The 18,263-nt window shown below is 37.2% G+C and overlaps 2 protein-coding genes across 3 annotated transcripts; one reads left to right on the forward strand and one right to left on the reverse strand.

Moving 5' to 3' along the window:
* The first annotated feature begins 2,656 nt into the window (after positions 1 to 2,656).
* LOC111429807 (zinc finger protein BRUTUS-like At1g74770) lies at positions 2,657 to 8,742 on the forward strand. Its single transcript, XM_023065820.1, has 12 exons — positions 2,657 to 3,104; positions 4,156 to 4,374; positions 4,475 to 4,669; positions 4,754 to 5,013; positions 5,108 to 5,339; positions 5,485 to 7,205; positions 7,356 to 7,571; positions 7,668 to 7,805; positions 7,908 to 8,142; positions 8,221 to 8,280; positions 8,374 to 8,445; positions 8,549 to 8,742. The coding sequence occupies exons 1-12, from the start codon at positions 2,799 to 2,801 to the stop codon at positions 8,648 to 8,650; spliced, it is 3,756 nt and encodes a 1,251-aa protein (XP_022921588.1). The 5' UTR covers positions 2,657 to 2,798; the 3' UTR covers positions 8,651 to 8,742.
* Positions 8,743 to 8,916: 174 nt separating this feature from the next.
* Positions 8,917 to 17,331, reverse strand: LOC111429806. 2 transcript variants are annotated; one of them, XM_023065819.1, is made up of 16 exons: positions 17,050 to 17,331; positions 14,305 to 16,929; positions 14,106 to 14,234; positions 13,825 to 14,016; positions 13,665 to 13,717; positions 13,202 to 13,520; positions 12,996 to 13,068; positions 12,699 to 12,896; positions 11,963 to 12,073; positions 11,196 to 11,392; positions 10,873 to 11,088; positions 10,461 to 10,736; positions 10,216 to 10,363; positions 9,974 to 10,107; positions 9,663 to 9,749; positions 8,917 to 9,545 (listed from the first exon to the last, which is right to left on the reverse strand). In XM_023065819.1, exons 2-16 carry the CDS (start codon positions 16,918 to 16,920, stop codon positions 9,459 to 9,461), a joined length of 4,836 nt encoding a protein of 1,611 aa, XP_022921587.1. In that variant the 5' UTR covers positions 16,921 to 16,929; positions 17,050 to 17,331; the 3' UTR covers positions 8,917 to 9,458. The 2 variants fall into 2 exon arrangements, with proteins under 2 accessions (XP_022921587.1, XP_022921586.1); XM_023065818.1 differs by having other exon boundaries at positions 11,963 to 12,055; positions 14,305 to 17,320.
* Between the last annotated feature and the right edge of the window lie 932 nt (positions 17,332 to 18,263).

Here is an 18,263-nt window from a genome sequence, read left to right on the forward strand (position 1 = left end):
TTTGAGTGTTGTAGACGGTATACGTGTTCGGTCAGGAATTGATTTGATTGTGTGGCTCGTGTTTGGTCTTTTTTTAATTTTTATTTTGACTTTTGTCGGAAAATTGGTGAAATCGATCCCATCCCATATTCTTGGAGGAAAGTCTGACTCGGAGTATGACATTTGTCTTCATTTGTCAGGCCCAGTTATCACAATTGAGCCCAAGTAGAGGCGAAAACGGGCTTGGACATACAAATGGGTTCGACCCGGTGGGCCAGCAGCCCCATCTAATCAGTAATTAATTAAAACATTAAAATTTATATTTGATTCTGTTATGAAAAGTTTATTAAAAGAATTATATTTTTATATTAAAGAATAAAACGTGAGGAGAGCACACTTCAGAGAAGTAACATGATTAAATGTAAGCAAAAAACGGGATTATAGAAATGAAAATGGGAGGCGAGGCACGTGGAGGCACGAGCAAAGCACGTATGAGGCCATCCCGACACACGCAATCAGATCTGGACAAAGACTGACGTGGCCCCACCACACGTGATGACAAGGTACGGACGGCATGAACATAGCCCTTTTTAGTTTTCCTCCGACATGTTTTTGTTTATTCCAATTATTTTTGTAAATCAATTACCTTAAAGAAAGTCTACGTCCAAAACAAACCCCAAATGATTGACAACATGTACTCCACGCGCTTCTCTCGCACGTGGTTTTCCACGCTATCAAAATTAGATTTCTGATTAATTAGATTAATTTATTTTTTAAATCATTAAATCGGTGATTAATTGAACATTGAATAATTGGCTACATTTGCTACTGGAAGAGAACTCCCATTCAAATTTATATATTTTTCATATATATATTCAAATTTCAAATTCTTCTAAAAATATAATGTCGGGTTGACCTTAAATTTATTATTATCCAAATATTAGAAATATAAATAAAAAATTTTAAAAATTTAATTGAGCACATTGCAGAGTTATTTATATATAAATTTAGTTCGGATAGTTTATATACTAAAAACCATAGGTTATACAAAATCAAAATTGGTTGTTATAATTTGGACTAGTAACCTATTTTCGTATTATAAGAGAACATGGAAGTTGTCATTTAATTTATTTTAATAGGTATTTACTTTCCTAAAAATACATTATAATTTAGACCTACAACTATGAATTATTATTATAGACCATATTATATATAAGTTATAAAATTTTAAATCCTTGACCAAGATCTGAAAGGGCGAGGAGGGACAAAAGATTTATTTTAATTTATATTTTTTTTAACAAAAAAAAAACACACACACACATAAATAAAAAGATTCAAAGTTTACTTTTTAATCTGACGTCATATTGTTTGTATTTTAAAACTGATAAAGAAAATTTATATGCCAAATAAATTAGGTGAGATTTTAAAGAATAAAAACGTAATTGACCCAATAAAATTTGAAGGAAAAATGTAAGTATATAATAAAACATCTGATTTTTTTTTTTTAAATATAAAAATTGATGTAAATTCAAAACGATGTTCAGATTCAAATATAATGTAAAATACTAATTAAAAAAAGTCAATAGTCAAAAAATAAAAGTGATGCATTTTAAAAAGAGTAATATTTCGGTTTTTATATATATATATAATTATGTTATGCATTGAAAATCCCTTTAATTCTTTTTGAATATATATTCCAAAGCTTGAAGCATACGGTTTGTTATATAAATAAATTAACTAAGGTCTTGATGAATAATTGAAATAATTTATTTTTAAAAAATTAAGATTTATGAATTTCTTTTTTTTTTTAATCCATATTTGTTCCGTTGGGCCATTTTGAAATCGAATTGGTATGTATTATTTTTAAAAGAAAAGTTGGGCTATCTTTATATACTATATAATTGGAGTTGTTTTGGTATTAAATAACATAGTAGGTGCAAGTATTACTTATATTCCTTATAATTTTAATTTTTACTTGCGAGGTTCATAAAGTGAAGACGAGGAAGGTTTTTTTTTTTTTTTTTTTTTTTTTTTTTTTTTTTTTTTTNTTTTTTTTTTTTTTTTTTTTTTTTTGTCTCCGTCCTCGTTACTTGTTTTAATCTTATCCCTACACAAATTTTCATTTATTTTTTTTGCAGTCATTCGCCAGAATTTTTCACAAAAAAATAATTAATTAGGATTGAATTCTCCAACTTATTTTTTCATTATATATATAATATATATTTAAAATTAGGTATAAATATTTTCCTCTTTTATTTCCTTTTTCCATTTTTCTACCCTATAGTTATATGTAGTAAGCAATTGTTGGCGTAAGTGACGCGAGAACTTTCTTTTTGAAATCTTCGTGCTCCCATTTTCTAAAACTTTCTTTTTAAACTGGGGCCAGAGGTTCGAGCATACATCACTTGGCCGTAAGTGACGCGAGAACGAATTAGCTTAACTCACTTGTTAATGTGAAGTGAGTGTCGCACAATTGGTAGTAAGGTGTAATCAAGTTTGTGGTGGAGGGAGAGAGAGGAAATGAAAAGGAATTGGCGGTTGGCCCGTTGGGCGTTAGGTACAACGTCTCCATCACTCACTTTCCGTGGGCAACCAATCCATTTTCGAACCGATCAAGCTTCCAATTAAAAAACCTCAAAAACTCGCATTAAAAAAAAATTTAGTTCCACTGCACAGAGAGAGAAGACTTTGGGAGGAGATTCCTTCATAAACCTCCCCCATTCCCCCCCTTCCCTCCTTCCGGATGCCAAATCTCCCTTCCTCTTCTTTCATGGGCGTCGGATTCCCCCTCCGACCTACTGGACCTCTATCTTCCTTGCATGGACGGCGCCACCGCCGCCTCTCTTGATCGCTCCTCCCACGCAAATCAATATCATGAAACGCCGGAAGCGCCGGAAGATTTCTACGCCGATTCCGGACTCTCACATCTTCCGCTGGCCGAGGCTCCGGTTCTAGTGCTTATTAAATTCCACACAGCGCTGCGATCCGAGCTTGCGGATTTACGGCGCGTGACGTTGGCCGCGGCGGAGAGTGGGTGTTATGGCCGCGAGTTCGTGTCGGAATTGATTCGGAGAGTCGAGTTTCTGAAACTTGCTTATAAGTACCATTGCGCCGCCGAGGATGAGGTAAGGGTTTCCATCTATTACTTATACGTATCGTTTCGTTACTCATAAAAACTGCGATCCAAAATTTGCGTTATGTTTTGTATTTCATTTCTTCTGGATTCGCCACTTTGACTTTTTTATCGTTTTTTTTTTTTAAGTATAGTCCACGTAATTATTTTGATAAATATGTCGCAATTAATTGAATAAGATATTAATTAATTTAAGTTCGAACATATAATGGAGCCACGTCGGAACAATGTAACGAGGTGGAGGAAGATTAAGGCGATAAAATAATAATAAACATCAAATGATTTAATAATTTTAAATTTAGTTGATACTCAAAAACTAAAATAGTTGGTAATCTATGCGCCATAACTCCTCCAAATATTTATTCTACAAATTTTTATATACTCATTTAAAATTCAAATCAAATTACCTTTATTGTCCCATCTTTTAGTTAATATAACCATTCAATTCTTTATATACTTATTCAATTCTTTAAAATTCAATTTAATAAAATTGTAGCCAAAATAACTGTGATTATACAAGATTTTAGGTCATATTTAATATCCATCCAATTCTTTATTTTCTATCTCCTTTCTAAAATTATAAAAAAAAAAAAAAAAAAAAAAATTTGTTTATTTTTTAAATAAAAATTTTGGCTAGAAATGTAAATATTTCAGAGAAAATCATTTTCAAATAGAAAATAAAAAATGAAATCATTATTAAACAATCCCTTAATATTTTGATTTAGAGTAATATAAATGTTACAATAATTTATATATATTTCTTTTTTTTTTCCAAAAAAAAATAATAAATAGCGACATAAACCGTAAACCCTAAGAATTATTAAATTATGATTAACCATTTTTGTTTTTATAATTTGGGTAAGTTTGAGAAAAAGAAAATAAAGACATTACTCGATATTATCCATTTTGAGTATAAGCTCAGACCTGATATGAATGGAGATAGTATTCTTTGATTATAAACAATGATCATTCTCTAAATCGATATCGATGTGACTTTCATCCCACACCAACAATAACAATGTTACGATATGATTAAATGGCAGGTTGTATTCCCAGCTCTTGATGTACACACAAAAAATGTAATCTCCACGTATTCTCTGGAGCATGAAAGCTTAGATGGCCTCTTCACCTCCATTTCTGAACACTGTGAAGAAATCAATGCAGAAAACAAAGATATCTCCAAGCCATTTCAGGAACTGGTTTTCTGTTTGGGCACGATTCAAACCACCATTTGCCAGCATATGATCAAAGAAGAACAACAGGTTTTTTTTAGTTCCTCTTCCTCTTCCTCTTCCTTTTATGTTCATCTACTTAATTTAATGTAGTCGGCGTTCGTCGATATATACGACCGTCCATTTCCAGGTTTTTCCATTGCTGATCAAACAGTTCTCTGCAAGAGAACAGGCGTCACTTGTGTGGCAATTCATTTGCAGTGTGCCGATGATACTATTGGAGGAGCTTCTGCCATGGATGATGTCTTTTCTTCCATCGGAGCAACAATCGGAAGTCGTAATCTGCCTACGAGATGTAGTACCGAACGAGAAACTTCTGCAAGAGGTATAGCCTGCGAACTGCCTAGGTTTTCCATGTCGCTGCTACCGAAAGCATCAGTAATAACAAACCTAATGTTTCTTTGTGAAGGTGATAATGTCTTGGCTTGGCAACAGTGAGGCGCCTTGTAGAGATGTAGAAGCAGAAGGTATGAAGGTGCATTCATCTCAGGACAGTGGACAGAGCCCCGTCGATAGCCTCCACCTCTGGCATGGTGCCATTATGAAGGATCTGAAGGAAGTTCTAAAATGTCTGTTCCAACTCAAGAGCTGCACTTCAACAGCTCTTTCTAATCTTGATTCCTTGGTTGTCCAAATAAGGTTCCTGGCTGATGTAATTCTTTTTTATCGGTAACTATAACTTCCCTTCGAACACTCGATACTCAATCAGATTCAGCCCTAGAATTTCTGAATGTTTCTTCTTATGAGGATTTCTGGTTCACAGAAAGGCATTGGAGAAATTCTTTCGTCCTGTGTTCAATCAATATTCCGACGCATACCTAATCTCCTCCGACCAGGCATTTCTTAGTGATAGTCATATTGAAGCCTTACAACGGTTGCTGCAGCATGGTGCCCACGACACTATACCTTTGAGCAACTTTTTGGAAAAATTGTGCTGGGACATGGAGTCGTTTGTTGTCCGAGTTAGCAAACAGTTCACGTTTCAAGAAACGAAGGTATGAACTCTGCGTTCGTCAGTTTTTTGACTTTAACTGAGATAATGAACAACATTGATCAATGGCTTCCCCTTGGTTTTGATTCAAAAACGAATAACCTGCAGGCCTTTTAATTGCCGTTTGACCCTTAATAGCTATTTGTCAGGTGCTTCCAGTGATTAGAAAGAGCTGCAGCCATAAAACACAGCAACAGCTTCTGTATATGAGCCTCCGCACCTTGCCACTTGGGCTCTTGAAGTGTATTGTTAGTTGGTTTTCAACTCACTTATCTGAGGAAGAAATGAGATCTGTACTTCACACCAAATCGAAGGGAGATCTTCGGGTCAACAATGCGCTTGTTGCCCTCTTACATGAGTGGTTACGAATTGGCTACTCGGGCAAAACTTCGGTCGAACAATTTGGACAAGAATTGCAGAAAATTTTTCAAACCAGAAGCTATTTGTTGCATGGACAGGTGGATCAAATGAAGGGAGTTGTTGGAACTTTATCCTTGAGCTCAAATGTTCAATCTCATAAGGGCTCAAACTCTGAGGAAATTGGATTACTTTCCAACAACAAGAACAAGGGTTTCATGTCACATTCTTCGCCTGATGGTTCTTGCACTGCTTCAATGTATGGAACATCTTATTCTAGTGGAATCAATCTGCAGATACATTTTCCAGGAACAGTGAAGGTGCCATGTCCTTACACTAAACATCTTTATGAGGAACGCCCACATTCTGCTTTTAATCAGCCAAAACCAATAGACCTCATTTTCTTCTTCCACAAAGCTCTCAAGAAAGAACTGGATTACTTTGTTCTTGGTTCGGCTAAGATGGTTGAAAATGTTGGGATCTTGACAGAGTTTATCAGGCGGTTCCAATTGGTCAAATATTTATATCAAATCCATACGGATGCTGAGGACCAGATTGCTTTTCCAGCATTGGAGAAGAAGGGAAAGTTCCAAAATATTAGCTACTCCTACTCCATTGATCATAAACTTGAAGTACACCAATTCAGTACAATATCCCTCATTCTTAATGAAATGTCTGAATTGCACGCTTCGATTTTTTATGGCAATACTGATAGGAAAATGTTTGGTCACCGGCAGCTCTGTCTGGAACTCCATGATATGTGCAAATCGCTGCACAAGTCGCTCTCTGACCATGTTGATCGTGAAGAAATTGAGCTTTGGCCCTTGTTCAGAGAATTCTTCTCAATCGAAGAGCAAGAAAAGCTCATTGGAGCAATATTTGGCAGAACAAAAGCTGAAATATTGCAAGATATGATACCTTGGCAAATGGCATATTTAACACCTTCTGATCAACATGACATGATGTCTATGTTCCACAAGGTAACAAGGAATACAATGTTCAATGAATGGTTAAGAGAGTGGTGGGAAGGTTATGACCATGAGAGGGTGACAGCTGAGGTGACGACTACTACTCCCTCACTGACTTCAGATCCCTTGGAAATCATCTCAAAATATCTATCCACGGAAGTAACTGATGTATGTGAAGGAAATGTTTTTGGAAAACCCATCACCTCAGAACAGAATGAAGGTCAATGGCATGCAACCGATGTCGAGAAGGCGGTAATATTCAACTTGAATGATGAAACAAAAGATTTTGATGGCAGCCAACGCAACAAAACATTTGAAGAATGCACAAAACTTGTTTCTCATGGGGATGTTGATAGGGATGCTGATGTTATCACAGAACATATGATCGATACAGAACGACCTGAAGAACATGAGAAATCAATCCAACATAACCACCTTCTTACAATTAGTCAAGAAGATCTGGAAGCAGCAATAAGAAGGGTCTCGAGAGACTCATCCTTAGACTCCAAAACTAAATCCTATATGATACAGAATTTGCTAATGAGGTTGGTAAGAAGTGCTCGTTCAATTTCGATTAGTGGTTGGCAGGAGAGTACCCCCTTCCCCTCCCATGGTCTCTATTTACAATAAGCTTTTGTGCTTTCTACCTGCTGATAAAATTTGACTCGAAGTTCACTATTTTGATACCGTCTCAGCCGTTGGAATGCCAAGCACCATACCCAATTAGAGACAAACGTTACAACGGAAAGCCAAGGATTTGCAGGTCAGTATCCATCCTATAAGGATTCTTTGAAGAAAGAATTTGGTTGCAAACATTACAAAAGAAACTGCAAGCTTCTAGCTCCATGTTGCAACCAACTACACACATGCATACATTGTCATGATGAGACAACCGATCACTCGTTGGATAGGTAATTAAATGACCTGCATGATCTCGGTTTGCTTCTTATATCTTTAGTTGGTTAAAGAGATCCTTACACTCTTATCATTTTGACATTCATCTATAGAAAATCCATCACAAAGATGATGTGTATGAACTGCTTGGTAGTTCAGCCTATTGGCAAGACATGTTCAACTGTCTCTTGTGGTAATTTGTCAATGGGAAAATATTTCTGCAAGATCTGCAAACTATTTGACGATTCTAGGTATGTTTATCTTAATGACGTGATTCATGTTATTTTCTTTTCTCCTTTCTAGCTGTCTAATTAGGCATTGGATGATTAAAGCTTTGAGTTTTTGTTGAATAGAGATATCTACCATTGTCCATACTGCAACCTGTGCCGAGTGGGAAAGGGATTGGGGATTGACTACTTCCATTGCATGAACTGCAATGCCTGCATGTCCCGTGCACTCTCAGTTCATGTATGCAGAGAGAAGTGCCTTGAAGACAATTGCCCTATTTGCCACGAATACATCTTCACTTCCACCCTTCCAGTCAAGTCCCTCCCATGTGGCCATTTGATGCATTCAGCATGTTTTCAGGTACCCTCTGTCTCTCAGAAGCTTTGCACAGGATGAAACACTCAATGAATTTACTAATAACCTTCTGTTGTCCAATAGGAATACACCTACACACATTATACCTGCCCTATCTGTAGCAAGTCACTGGGAGACATGCAGGTTGGTTACAACCTATGGCTTAGAAATTATTGCATTGTAGCTAGTTTTTGAGCTCTTGTATGTTCAACCACTTAATTACCCTTTGCCATGCAGGTGTACTTTGAGATGCTGGATGCATTGTTGGCTGAAGAGAAAATTCCAGATGAGTATTCTGGGAAAACTCAGGTTCGTCTTTAATTAATAATTGATAAGAAGGAATTGTTTCACTTTTTGAAGCCTTTTGAACGTTTAGCCAAAATGTGGACTGATACATAGATGAAATTGGCAGGTCATACTGTGCAATGACTGTGAGAAGCGCGGAATGGCAGCATTCCACTGGTTGTACCATAAATGTCCCTGCTGCGGTTCATATAATACTAGGGTATTGTAATTCTACTGGATATTGAATAATCGATCGATTCTTTCCAAGCACATTGTAGAAGGGTGAGCTTGTCTGGAGTGAAACATAAATAAATTAAATGGAAATAATACACGGCATGCTTGTCGTGTGCAAACCATCCATCCATCCATGGTTTGCAAATTTTTGAACCACAAAACCAAAAAAGCTTATATATTATATCTCAATGAAAATGCTTTTACGTTATTAAATAAAACCATCCATGCATTTGACAGACTCTATTTTTCAGCAACTTGAAATAATCCAGAATAAAGAACCTGAAGATCGGTTCATATTCATCACCAAAATCTGGATTACAAAATATTTGAGTGACAATAGCTGGAGGCCTGAGCGCATTTAATTGGGGAACTATACAACATCTAAGACACCTCTCAAGTAAGATAATAACAAGAGACCACCCTATTTAACATCGTTCCTTATTTAAAGGATCAAAGCCAAAAAGGAATTCCAGGGGCAGGAACCTGGGTATCTCTACTATCTCACATTAGGCTCTCCAATCATCTGGCTCCCTCAATTTAGAAGAAGTCTATCATACTTACAATATTTTTTCCCCTCGAGGGCCAGATCTTCCCAAAAAATTCGTCGATTGTATCAGAAAACTCAAAAAAGATCTATTCTATGACCCGATCAAAATTTTCTTCACAAACCAATATTATACGTACTGTCTGAATTCTGTGGATGTATATGGCAAGTCTTCTCTAAAACGACTCCTTGCCAAGACAGAAATCAAATATAAACCACGTTCCACCAGTACGGCTAAGGAGACAGTTCCAAAACATCGCTAATTTACAGCTTCAAAGAAAAGAACCTGAGGTTGCAAGTGTCCTTTTTCGCACATGGTAAGAACATCAGGCCAGCCGCCAATTACCTTATTAGCATGAGCACAGTTAATGTCATATGAGAAAAAAGAGGGAAAAAGAAAAAGCAACCCCCCCACACACACACCACCCAAAAAAGAAAGAGGCAGAGGAAAGTCAGAACTTACCTTAACAGTTTTATCATCGTACATTATCCAGCATTTCTTGTCGTGACTGTAGGCAAAACAATGATAGTGTTGACCATAATAGCAAACCTACAAAATCCATGGTGATCGCGTCATGCATAATAGTAAGAAACCCAGGTGATCGTGTCTATGAATGCCCAGGAATACTCAAAACCCCAGGTCGACATGTTTTAAATATCAATGACTAGGAGGTAACCTCAAATTCCACGGGTCCTGATGAATAAGAAATTAACACTACATACCCATGAAAATTCGCCAAACCACTCAAAGAATGAAGAAAGAAGAGTACATACCACTGATACTAAATTATGGGTAGTATTTGGATCTAGACCCCGATAAAGAACACTGATATCTACTTCAGTATTCAGAGCAGCTAATGTCGCTGTGATGTCATCAGCACTCTCACAAGTGTTCTGCCAACCCAAGACTACAATAAAAAATTTGCATACAAGTAAAACATCATGAATAGTAGATCAAGGGTAACGGGCAGGAGGAAGTAGGGTGGTAGGAGTCGGATAAAAATTATATAAATCACCTGTTGTGAACACGTGTGGTGCTGCAGAGAGAAAGCGATGAATGTAATTGAGCTTTCCGCAGCCACCAACATCCAAATCACAAGCTAGCTGATGATTCATTTCAACAACATTCAGAAGTTCATCAAAGGAGCTTTCTGTACACATAACCTGGATAGTGAAGAAAATTGAATAAGAGAAACAATATAAAAGAACACCGTTCCAAAATGAATGATCGTCAACGCTAGGGAAAGGCAGATTCTGTTACCTTCATTGTTCGAAGGGCATGGGCATTTATATTGTGAAAGAAGGAAGTGTACTTCAGATGTCTAGATTCCAGGCCACAACTATAGCAATTCATTCGTTCAAAAATGTCCATACCAAAGATGGAATGAACCAAACAAGTGTCACTTGCACAGTCCCACGACCCCATGCAATTGCTTTCCACTGATTCTGTATCAGAAACACCCGAACTACGAGTCAACGACTTGTGTAGGCAATCAAAAATGACTGCTAGCACTTCAGAGGCATCATTCATCTGGCCCTGGACAACCGCCAAAAATTAGTTGTAGATTTTCACATAAACACCACAAAAAATCAAGTAGAGAGTAATATAGCTTTCTTTCTTTCTTTCTTTTTAAAAGATGTAGGCGTCAAAAACCAGGGGTATGCAAAAATACCTCTTGGAAGAAATTACTATCAGGACAAAAATTGCTCAGAGCTATTCTCAAAGAAGTGGGGGCGACTGCTTCTCTTCTAGAATCTGCAGATGCCGTGCTCAAGGCAGCAAGGATTTCATATAATGCACAAAGAACACAAGGATCCCCAACATGAACATGTTCAGTCGTAGATCTTCTCAGGAACTCTTCTCGAAACCATCTTAAATGCCATAAGGACTGAGCTCACATAGAACATGACAACCTTTTAGACTGCATAGGCAGAAAAAGGAACAAAGATCTAGCAAAGTGAAGTGATATATAATCTTCTTCTGTCATTCACTCACCTGAATAATCACATTCAGAAAGCAATTATATTCACCAACTTCATTTTTAAGTCCTGTACCAAATACATCTGCTTCCTGCACATTCTCTACGTTGAGTTCATTTGATGGAAGATCATTACCATCTACTTCACCACAGCTGATCGATGGTGTACTGGAACTTGTAATCAAGGGCAATTCCTGCTGTTCTTGAAATGCATCTGAGCAAACATTAAAAATATAGTCAGATAATATTGCAGTTACCATACAAAAAAGGAAACAGAAACAAGAGCCCATAAATGCAGGAAATCTCTAGAAATCTAATCATTCATCCAGATCAAACCAGATTAAAGATTAACAATGAAAAAGTTACAATACTTTATATGGCTTTCTTTAGTTATTAAAAAATTATATTGCGACATTTTGAGCAAACACATCCTGAATCCAAAGAACTCAGTATAACCATGAGACGGGGACTAAACACTTGCAGAGTTTAAAATTAAAAATAAGAAATAAATAATAAAAATATTAATTAACCAGGGTTCCAACTAATCAAGCATATTAGAGAGACAACGGAGCTCTAATACATAAAAATAAAAAATAAAAAATAATAATAATAAAAAAAAAGGAGCAAATCTATACAGATAAAGATTGTCAAAAAAAAGGTATCCCATAAAATTTTTTTTTTGCCTTTTTTAATAGTTTCCTGCCAAATACAGATTAACCAAATTAAAATCATAAGCGTGCAACTAAAAGTGGAAAAAAAAAAAAAGACATGAAGGGAACCTAACCAAGGCTCTGGCGTACAGCCTTCTTAAGGTCAGCTTGAAATCTTTCCTCATCATCCTCCGCATGTTGTTGTCCCAAAGTCTTTGTACCATTTTCTTCAGAGAGTGGATTAACTGATTGAATCAGAGTACAAGATAATGCTAGTCCAGTCTAAACAAAAAGATGATGAACAGCGGTTTCATGCCGCAGATTTGCACAGGAATGCAATTGATCGAGTACAAATGGCAAAATTTAATGTTTAATAGTTTCAATATCTTCAATAAGTGAGCAAGAGAATACAAAATTTGCACAACATATCATGCAAGGAGAAATTGACTATAGACCTGAAAAAAGGAATTTTTTATTTTTTCAATGCAATTTAATTTGGGACAGAAAAAACTACTTTCAATTGGAATCCTATATCTTTCATACCAAACTAAACCTCAAGAGGAATAACCCATATCTTTCTTTCCAAATTAGTACTTGAGGGAAATAACCTACACCTTTCGTTCCAAATAGACCTTAAGGGGAAAAAGTCCAGGAGAAAACAGAACATTAGAACTTGTGGCATTTGATCAATGAAAATTCATCAGTTATGAATATGGATTTTGATTATTAACGGTTTATGCTTCCACGCCCAGCATTATTCTGCATGAATCATTTAAAAGAGATAAAACCCAGGACATCCATCATTCACAATCCCCATTTATCAATGCGGAGAAAATAAATAGTGAATTTCAACATAGAATATGCACTCACCACTATCTACTACGAGATTGTCATGATCTCTGACTTGCTCATTCAATTGGTTGTCAAAGGCTACATTATCATTATAAGATTGTGAAGGCTGATTTCCATCAACTCGTTTGATTGCAACCTTGTGTCGTCTACCTTTCCTCCCCTTCTTCCTATCAGAAGGCGGCAGGGTATTCTCTATAATTCCTGCATTGTATGAACCTGCTAAAGAAAAAGAGAATGATGAACCCAACACTAAAAGCCACAGCATCTTGCTGCCAAGTAACTTTCCATCAATGTATACCACTAACTTATAATCACCTGTAACAGCATTTGGCATTGCAGGAAAATTCCTAGACAAGCCGGGAATCGATTCACTTTCTGCCAATTGATCCTAAAATAGCAATTTATAAGATCCTTGACGTATTTTCTAAACTCTGAATGCTGGATACATGTAGAACTAGGGAGTTCCATAATTCACTAAAATAACCAAGAAGGAAAAGAATGACGAAGAAAATAACATTTACCACAACAGAGGGTTTAAAATGCTCTTCAGCACCCTCAACACTGGGGACGAGTTCAATGGGATTATCATGTTCTGCCAGAGCAACTTTGTCCTCTAGATTTGTCTGGGCAGATTTCTTTTGTAGTTCAGCCAGAAGCTTTTGTTTAGCCTCATTCTCAACCCGTCTTTGATACTCCAGAGCCTCTTCTAGCCTTCTTTCATCTGCTTCCAGCTCACTTTTGCGTCTAAGCTCTTCCTCCTGTAGTCTTAAAGCATCAGAGTTCTCAAAAGCAGCAACGTCTACCTTTGCCACATCACCATCAGGTGAAACTTGAACGGGACTGCAACAAGTTATTGACCAAACCATCCACCAATAACAGAAAATTAGTTAGAAGATTTCAGACGTTCATGATTTTATAATAAAACAAATGCCTAAAAGTGATTAATAGGTCCCAGAGAGTGGGGAAGTCAACAGTAATACTTACACTCCATCGACAGCCCCATCATGAAGCACATTCTGTTCAGGACCACTGACCACCTGCAGAATTAAAATTATTAAAATATCATTATTCACCAGGAACAACTAAGTTACAAAAACAACAAAATCGTGAACCTAAACTTCTAATGGTAAAATGACAAAACAACCTTAGAGTCCTTGGATTTCCTAAACTCCTTGCTCCTTTTCTTTTCCTTTGGCTTTTCATGTGCATGTCTCGAATTATCACTTCCTCCTTTGATACCTTTTTCTGAATCCAGTGCCAGTTCAGCTAAAAATGCCTCTCTTGCAGCATCAGACTTCTTCGTAGCATCTTTTTCAGCCAAATCTTCTAAATATGCCTGAATGTTATAATTTGATATTTGAATCCATCATTTAGTCCCAAAAGGCTCAAGGAATATTAGTTAACATTAACCTAATTGACACAGACCCTCAAGTATGAGTTCACAAGAGGCAACAATATTGATTGATAATCATGTGCAGAAACAGGCTCGAGCTTAAGTTCCATCTGTTGCATTCCAGAAACATTCCGCATGATACGTGCATCAATTTTGCTAACCTGCATGATCAAATAAAATGAGCAAACAGCAAATACCTATATGTAAAGCAACCATAATTGATAATCATACCTCAATAGATAATTGTTCTTTCTGTCTCTTTATTGCAATTTCTATACAAGTATCAACTTGATGCAAATAACCCTTAGCCCTCCAATTTTCATCTTCACCGGATTCCAGATCACATGACTGAGAAGGCACATTGGCAACAGTTTCCTCATATCCAAATTGATTAACCTTCAGAGCTTCAGCTTCTTTCAATATATTAGTTACAACATCTAACTCAAACCTACTGCCGATATACATCACATTATTTTCAGTCTCAAGAAGCTCCTCTCTTCGCTTCCTCAGAACTGACACATAACTCTTGGGGATAAATTCAGCCGTAGCCTCCTCCTTCTTGCTCTCCTCAAAGAAGAGATCCTCTACTGACTGCAACGCTTCCTCATAGTTCAAATGCTCACATTTTCTCTCACAAAGGTTCTGCAGAAGGTAAAATTCCCTCTCAAGCATTTGAAAAATTTCCAATTGTTGTTTTGTCTTTTCTTCCTTTGTTTTTGTCCATGATGCTACCTGTTCCCCATTAGAGGGATCTGCGTATATCCAAGATAGGAAAGAATCGACACCAGAAAGAACCTCATTTGCAGTAGCATCTTTAACAGTTGCAGCAGGCATATGATCTGTGGCTGCAACCTGATCATTGGCATGAGGGATATCAGACGACAGAAAACACTCGTTTAGGAGAAGTGACGCATCTCCACTGAGAACAACTTTCTCTTTGACATCAACAGCTTGTTTATCACTCTCTGGATCTTCAACTTGACCAGTACTTTTATCAGAGTATCTACCAATACCACAAGACTGAGATAATTCTTGCAAGAACTTGAGGATTTTTCCAAGCTGAGAAGCGCCCAGAAAGCAAATACATAGAGGTGTTTGGTCCAGACCCCGCTTTAGAAAATGAGATCCAGAAACAATGCCCTGTAACTCATCCATTGCAAATTGTATCACCTTGTTTAGATGGCTTGCAGCAAGGCATTTATGTCCAATAAGTAACTCAAATACCGCATGAATTTTTTCAAGAAGCCTTGTTCGCTCAGAGTCATCAGATACTGGAAAACTATCAGATAATGCAAATCCGCTGTTGCTAATTTTTTCATAAAGCTCTAATTCATTTAAACCATGCCCATGATTATGCTTCTCTGGAGATGAACCACATGCATCTTTGAGAGACTCTTCACATTCTGAGTGATGCTGTAAGCCGATATCCTTAACCAACTCCGAGTCATTGCATTTTGTTTGACCTATGAGTATTTTAGCTGCAGCTGAAACATCAAATGGTTTCCAAGAGCAATTAAGAAGCATTTGACTCCAATCATTGTCAACATTCTGTGGCATGATAGATTGCATTTTCGGCAAAAGGTTACCCATGTGCTCTTGAAGCACATGATGCATATGGGATTCCGGATACACAAATTTCTCATCACATTTGCAACACACCAAAAAATTCCATGTTTTATTGGCATCATAAAAGGACACAGCTTCTGAAATAATTTCATTTGCCAAGGTATCCTTTGAAGAACTAAAATGAGTCTTAAGATCACTTATCTTGATCTTAAGCAACTCTTTCTTTGATTCTGTACTCATGGAATTCCAAAAAGAATAAACCCAATCCCTACTTTCACGTGAAGAGCCATGTTTCCGCACATTGGCGTGTTTCCGCCGCTCACCAACTTTTGTACTAGACCCTGAAGATGAATCCAGGGTCCGATCAGCTTTACCTCCTTCGTTTTGCATTTGAGGCGACTCAAACTTCTGTTGCAACAGCCTTGCAGCAGCAACACGGACTTCAATCTCCTTCCTTCGCTCCTCAGGCGTTTTCGTTGCCTTCTTGATTTCATTTGCCCTCTTAGCCTGAACCAACGTTGCCTCCATTGGGTCCTCTGTCACTTTTCTAATCGGAATCAACCTAAATTTCTCCTCCCCATTACCCAAGTTCTTCATCCAAGAAGATATCGAGTATATGTTTGATTTTTGAACTAAATGCCTCAATTCAGTCTGAACGTGTGTAATTCGCGCTTCTGCAGTAGGTATTTTCTGATCCTTTTCATCCTGCAAGCTTTCTTTAGCGGGATCGATTGGATTTTCAATGCCAAGGGCCCGCTCACACTCTTGCACCACCTCCTCGTACTCCTTAGCATCATTTGCACCCTCGTAAAGCAAATTTGCATAAAAATGGGAAAACTCAATCGAGTTTGGTGAGAGCTCGACTGCTTTACGAGCAGACTCAATCGCATTCTTCAAATGCCGCTGCTTCGTATTCACGTCCTCAATAACCGATGCTAGTTTGACACAAATAGTACCTTGAACCCGATGAATCAATGCAGAGTGAACAGAGTTATTAATCTTGGAGTTCAACTCCTTCATAAGCCTAAGTGCCTTAGAGTGGTTCCCGCGCCGAAGCACGTTAAGAGCCCGCTCGCATTCGAGTTTAATTGTGGAATAAGAGAAGCCATCCGATTCATTGACAGACACCGACTCGATCCTACTTTGGTTGTTACTACTTGCCTTATCAGGTATTGAACTCTTGTCGGCGGCGTTTGGTAAACTCGAAGCATCAACGGCGACTCCACGAACCGACGGAGATTGTTTAGAACGCGGATCAATGTTTTTCTTCTTGCGCCCCATCAAGAACCTCTATAGTGATCCAATGGACATGCATATAGAAAAGTTTACACATGCGTCTACCGATACATCAAGAATAACAAGAATGAGTAAACACACCAAGAATAACAAGAATGAGTAAAGGAAACTAACTCGTAGATTGAAGGTAGAAGAAGATGTAGGAAGGGGACACAGTCGTACACGTTCAGATTCCGGTGGCGGATAATGCAGAGAGATTGCCGTCACCGGAGAAGAAGATGGATCGTCAAAGAAATCAAAAGGCGCAAAATGGATTGGGCGGGGAAACAAGTAGAGTGGTCTGTGTGCTTTTGCGGACGCACAGACACATACCCTTCCAAGAGGGAGAGGGAGGGAGAGAGAGAGAGAGTAAAGAAAACAATTGCATCGAAAGTGGACTACGGCGGAGAAATGTATTTATTTGTACTCTTTGAGGATTCTGATTAAGATTAAAACTCTCAATTATGACTTAATTAGTCTTAAACCACAAGTAAGTTATTTATAATTATTCTAACAAAATTATTATGCATTATTTTCAGCCAGAATTATGACCACTTATGTCATTGCCGTCGCTCGCTGTTTATTTACCCATATTTAATTATATAAACATTTTCATTTTAACTATAATTTAATTAATAGAAAATATATTTTTTTTGTTTTTTTTTTTCCCTAAAAATGATAAAATTAACTGTAGAAAAAAAAGTAAATAGCTAATAATTTCGTAATTTAAGAAAATAAATAAAATAACATTAAGATAAGTTGTCTCCCATCTTTTGCAAAAGTAGCCCACGATGGAAAAGACAAAATTTTGTCTGCTACAAATCAAAAAAATAGTTCCTTTTGGAAAAGTTGAAACCTCCTTCCTTATAATCACTAGCAAATAGCCAAACTCCACAGCTTTTAACTGAATTTTTGTGCTTTCAACTTGAATATGGACAGACTTCTTCCCATATCTGACTGATCCAAAAAGTAATCTAAATACAATTCATACGGAACTGAATTTTGGCTCCCTACACCGCACCAGAACATCCAGAAAGGTAAGCTACAAATGCTAAGCGTGTCCTGGACTGCCTGCCTCACTAGACAAGATCTAGCGACCCTGTATTGCCATCCCCATTCAGTCACAATATCGATTCCGAAGGGGCAGACACCCGAAAGAAGCATAAGGTCCAAAAATTGTTCATGTGATCTCGCACATTTCGACCAAGGAATGTGTGAGTTGGATGACCAGTGACTTGCATGAGCTCACAACAGAATCCCATGTCATTCATTTCCGCCTCAGTGCAACAACTGAGAAGCAAGGTATGAGTTTGTATAGAAGGGTTTAAACAAAAAGTCAGCATTGATCA

The sequence above is a fragment of the Cucurbita moschata genome, unplaced genomic scaffold (genome assembly GCF_002738365.1).
Source record: "Cucurbita moschata cultivar Rifu unplaced genomic scaffold, Cmos_1.0 Cmo_Scf00032, whole genome shotgun sequence".
NCBI classification, from domain to species: Eukaryota; Viridiplantae; Streptophyta; class Magnoliopsida; order Cucurbitales; family Cucurbitaceae; genus Cucurbita; species Cucurbita moschata.

Excerpts from the sequence above, each read along its gene's own strand:
- LOC111429806 (XM_023065819.1), bottom strand. The coding sequence starts at position 16,920 with ATGGGGCGCAAGAAGAAAAACATTGATCCGCGTTCTAAACAATCTCCG. Across the intron at positions 13,069-13,201 it reads ATTTTAAACCCTCTGTTGTG|GATCAATTGGCAGAAAGTGA; the intron begins GTAAATGTTATT and ends TTGCTATTTTAG. Across the intron at positions 11,393-11,962 it reads GGCTGTACGCCAGAGCCTTG|ATGCATTTCAAGAACAGCAG; the intron begins GTTAGGTTCCCT and ends ATGTTTGCTCAG.
- LOC111429807 (XM_023065820.1), top strand. The coding sequence starts at position 2,799 with ATGGACGGCGCCACCGCCGCCTCTCTTGATCGCTCCTCCCACGCAAAT. Across the intron at positions 4,375-4,474 it reads TGATCAAAGAAGAACAACAG|GTTTTTCCATTGCTGATCAA; the intron begins GTTTTTTTTAGT and ends GTCCATTTCCAG. Across the intron at positions 8,143-8,220 it reads TGCATTCAGCATGTTTTCAG|GAATACACCTACACACATTA; the intron begins GTACCCTCTGTC and ends GTTGTCCAATAG.